This window comes from Stenella coeruleoalba (genome assembly GCF_951394435.1).
Source record: "Stenella coeruleoalba genome assembly, chromosome: 10".
Classification (NCBI taxonomy): Eukaryota; Metazoa; Chordata; class Mammalia; order Artiodactyla; family Delphinidae; genus Stenella; species Stenella coeruleoalba.
Window position 1 is genome coordinate 87,113,202 of NC_137156.1, and position 2,435 is coordinate 87,115,636.

General features: G+C 48.7%; 1 protein-coding gene across 1 annotated transcript; it reads right to left on the reverse strand.

Annotated features, from left to right (window-relative positions):
• Nucleotides 1-554: 554 nt before the first annotated feature.
• On the reverse strand, nt 555-1,962 carry LOC307192797 (large ribosomal subunit protein uL11-like). Its single transcript, XM_079934094.1, has one exon. It carries the CDS (start codon nt 1,692-1,694, stop codon nt 1,197-1,199), a length of 498 nt encoding a protein of 165 aa, XP_079790220.1. The 5' UTR covers nt 1,695-1,962; the 3' UTR covers nt 555-1,196.
• Between the last annotated feature and the right edge of the window lie 473 nt (nt 1,963-2,435).

The following is a 2,435-nucleotide window of genomic DNA, read 5'->3' on the forward strand; positions in this document are numbered from 1 at the left end:
AAGGATAAAGAGGAGAGGAGACAAGAGTAGGAGGAGAGGGCCTCAAGCAGAAAGAGGACTGACATGTGTGAAAGAAAGGACGCAAGGAAGATCCGGTGGAGAGCCCCACAGGGTCCTCAGCCTGACAAAGTCTCAGAGCTGTGAAGGAAGTCCCACGGTGGGTAGCAACGGCCCAGCACTAGCACCTGGGAACAGCCTGGGGAACATGTGGCCCCCACATGAACGCCGTGCTGTATCAGGAAATGAAGCTGTGGCGGCCTGTAGCTGTCGGCTCGCCACATTCCCCAGCAGGTTTTCCCTGGACTGCGGGCTGAGCTGACACTCCTCTGCCTATCCTGCTCCAGGGCTGGCCACCTGACTGGGAAAAAGCCAGCCAGCACATTTCATTGGCCAACCGTGAATGACTGAGTGTGTCCCTAAACTGATCCAATCAGAGTGAACCTGAAGACACGTGCTGCGGATGCTGGAACACAAATACTCTCTTTTCTGGATGGATGTTAAGAAGAAAGTAGGTAGTTGCAGGCGCTGCTGGCAGCCGCCTTGGGATGTGAGAGGTGTCCAAACTGGGATGAAGTCAACACTGAGGATGGCAGAACAGACAAACAAGAAACAGGGCTTTGGTCACAAAGTCAGCAGCTGGGTTAAGCCTCTCCTGATATGTACGCTATTACCGGACTTTCATCATGAACTAATAAACCCTCTTTACAGTTTGAAGCAGCTGTCTCAGGTTTCCTGTTACTTTAAGAAAGACCTCTGATTTGACCAGCAATAAGGGAAACGGATGCTCTCTGATCTCAAAGAGTAAGCACAGGCATACAGTCAAGCCGAATGGAACTGGAATTGGTGAGAGGGTGGTGTAGGGATCCAGGGCTGCTCTTGGGTCCTCTTAACAGCTTCAGGTGTCTGCATCCTTCTCCATCCAGCCACTCTCCTTTCCGTGACCAGCTGGTGTCTTCAGCCCTCTCTGCTGTTATCCTTTCTCCACTGCATAGATCCTCCTAAACTCGTATTTCTTTGCCCTCCTCTCTGAGTTTGCAAGACCAGCTCTAGATCCCGTTCAGTGCATCTCTCACCCTCAGCATCTGTTGCCAAGGGCCTGATGCCCTCTGCACTTCCCAGTGCAGATTTCTGAGAGCATGAATTTTTTTTTTTTTTGGTCAAATAACACTTTATTAAATTCTTTTTCTTTGCAGTTCTTAACCAGCTGGGCATTCCACCACACAACTGTTGATTTCATCTATGATGTCATGAGAGTGATGGTCATTAACACTGCAGCCCACAGACTGGGCAGTCCCCAGGATCTTTTTAATGGTTCCAGAGAATTCCCTAGCTAAAAACCGATGCAGCATCTGTCGGGCAATGCTGACAATCTCATCAAAAGTGATGTTTCCACTGTGCTTAATGTTTTTCTGCTTCTTTCTGTCTCTTGGTGGTTCCTTGATGGCTTTGATGATCAGGGCAGAAGCAGAAGGTACCACCTCAGTCTGGGCCTGTCTGTTCTGAATGGTCAGTTTCACTGTAATCCTCAGAGTCTTCCAATCACCAGTTGCCTTGGTGATGTCATCACCAGTGTTTTTTGGAGACATACCCAGGGGGCCGATCTTGGGGGCCAGGGCAGATGTCGCACTGACTTCCCTACCAGTGCACCTCAGGTACACGACTTTGACCTCGTTGGGGTGGAACTTAGGCGGCATGGTAGAGGTGGCTGGTGTCAGATGAACCCGGATTTGGGAGGACCGAAGAAAGTCACACCTTGACCTCCTCTGAGCTGAAAGCCGAAATCGCACAGGAATCTTATTATTCCACTTTTTGCCTGTTTAGACATCCCCAGAGACTCTGATTCCATTGTCTTCAGAGAAGACTGGGTATCAGTATTTCTCTAAAGTTTCTCAGATGATCCAAGGGTGTTGCGAAAATCGAGAATCCCTGGTTTTAATAAAGCATTCCGGACTAGCAGATCCCACCCTGGGTCAAGTTCAAGCCCGATCCAGTCAGCTAAGAACAGAGCTACCTGGTCTCCACATACCCAGAGCTGCCCCCATCGGGGGTCTATGCCTATAGCAGGATTGACGGGGAGACAGGCCCTGCGTGACATGCTTAGGACAAGACGAGCCTAGCACAGAGCTTGGTACCATGCAGTGGCTCCACAGTGACGGATGTTATGAAAATCCTGTCTCTTCTCTAATTCAAGGGTATTCTTTCTATAAAATACACCAGGCTGCAGTAATGCAACTGAGGAAAAGGAAGTACCTAGAGAATCTAGGTGCCCATGCTTGGCTCATACACTACACAGCAGGAAAACCCTGATTAATACAATTTACATTTGAGAGTAATCTCTTCTATTTCAATAAGACTACATCAGTACAGCTAGGAAAAGCCTCATTTTGGGAGGTTATTCAATGACTTATGAAAATAGTCATGACCTCTTGTTAGGA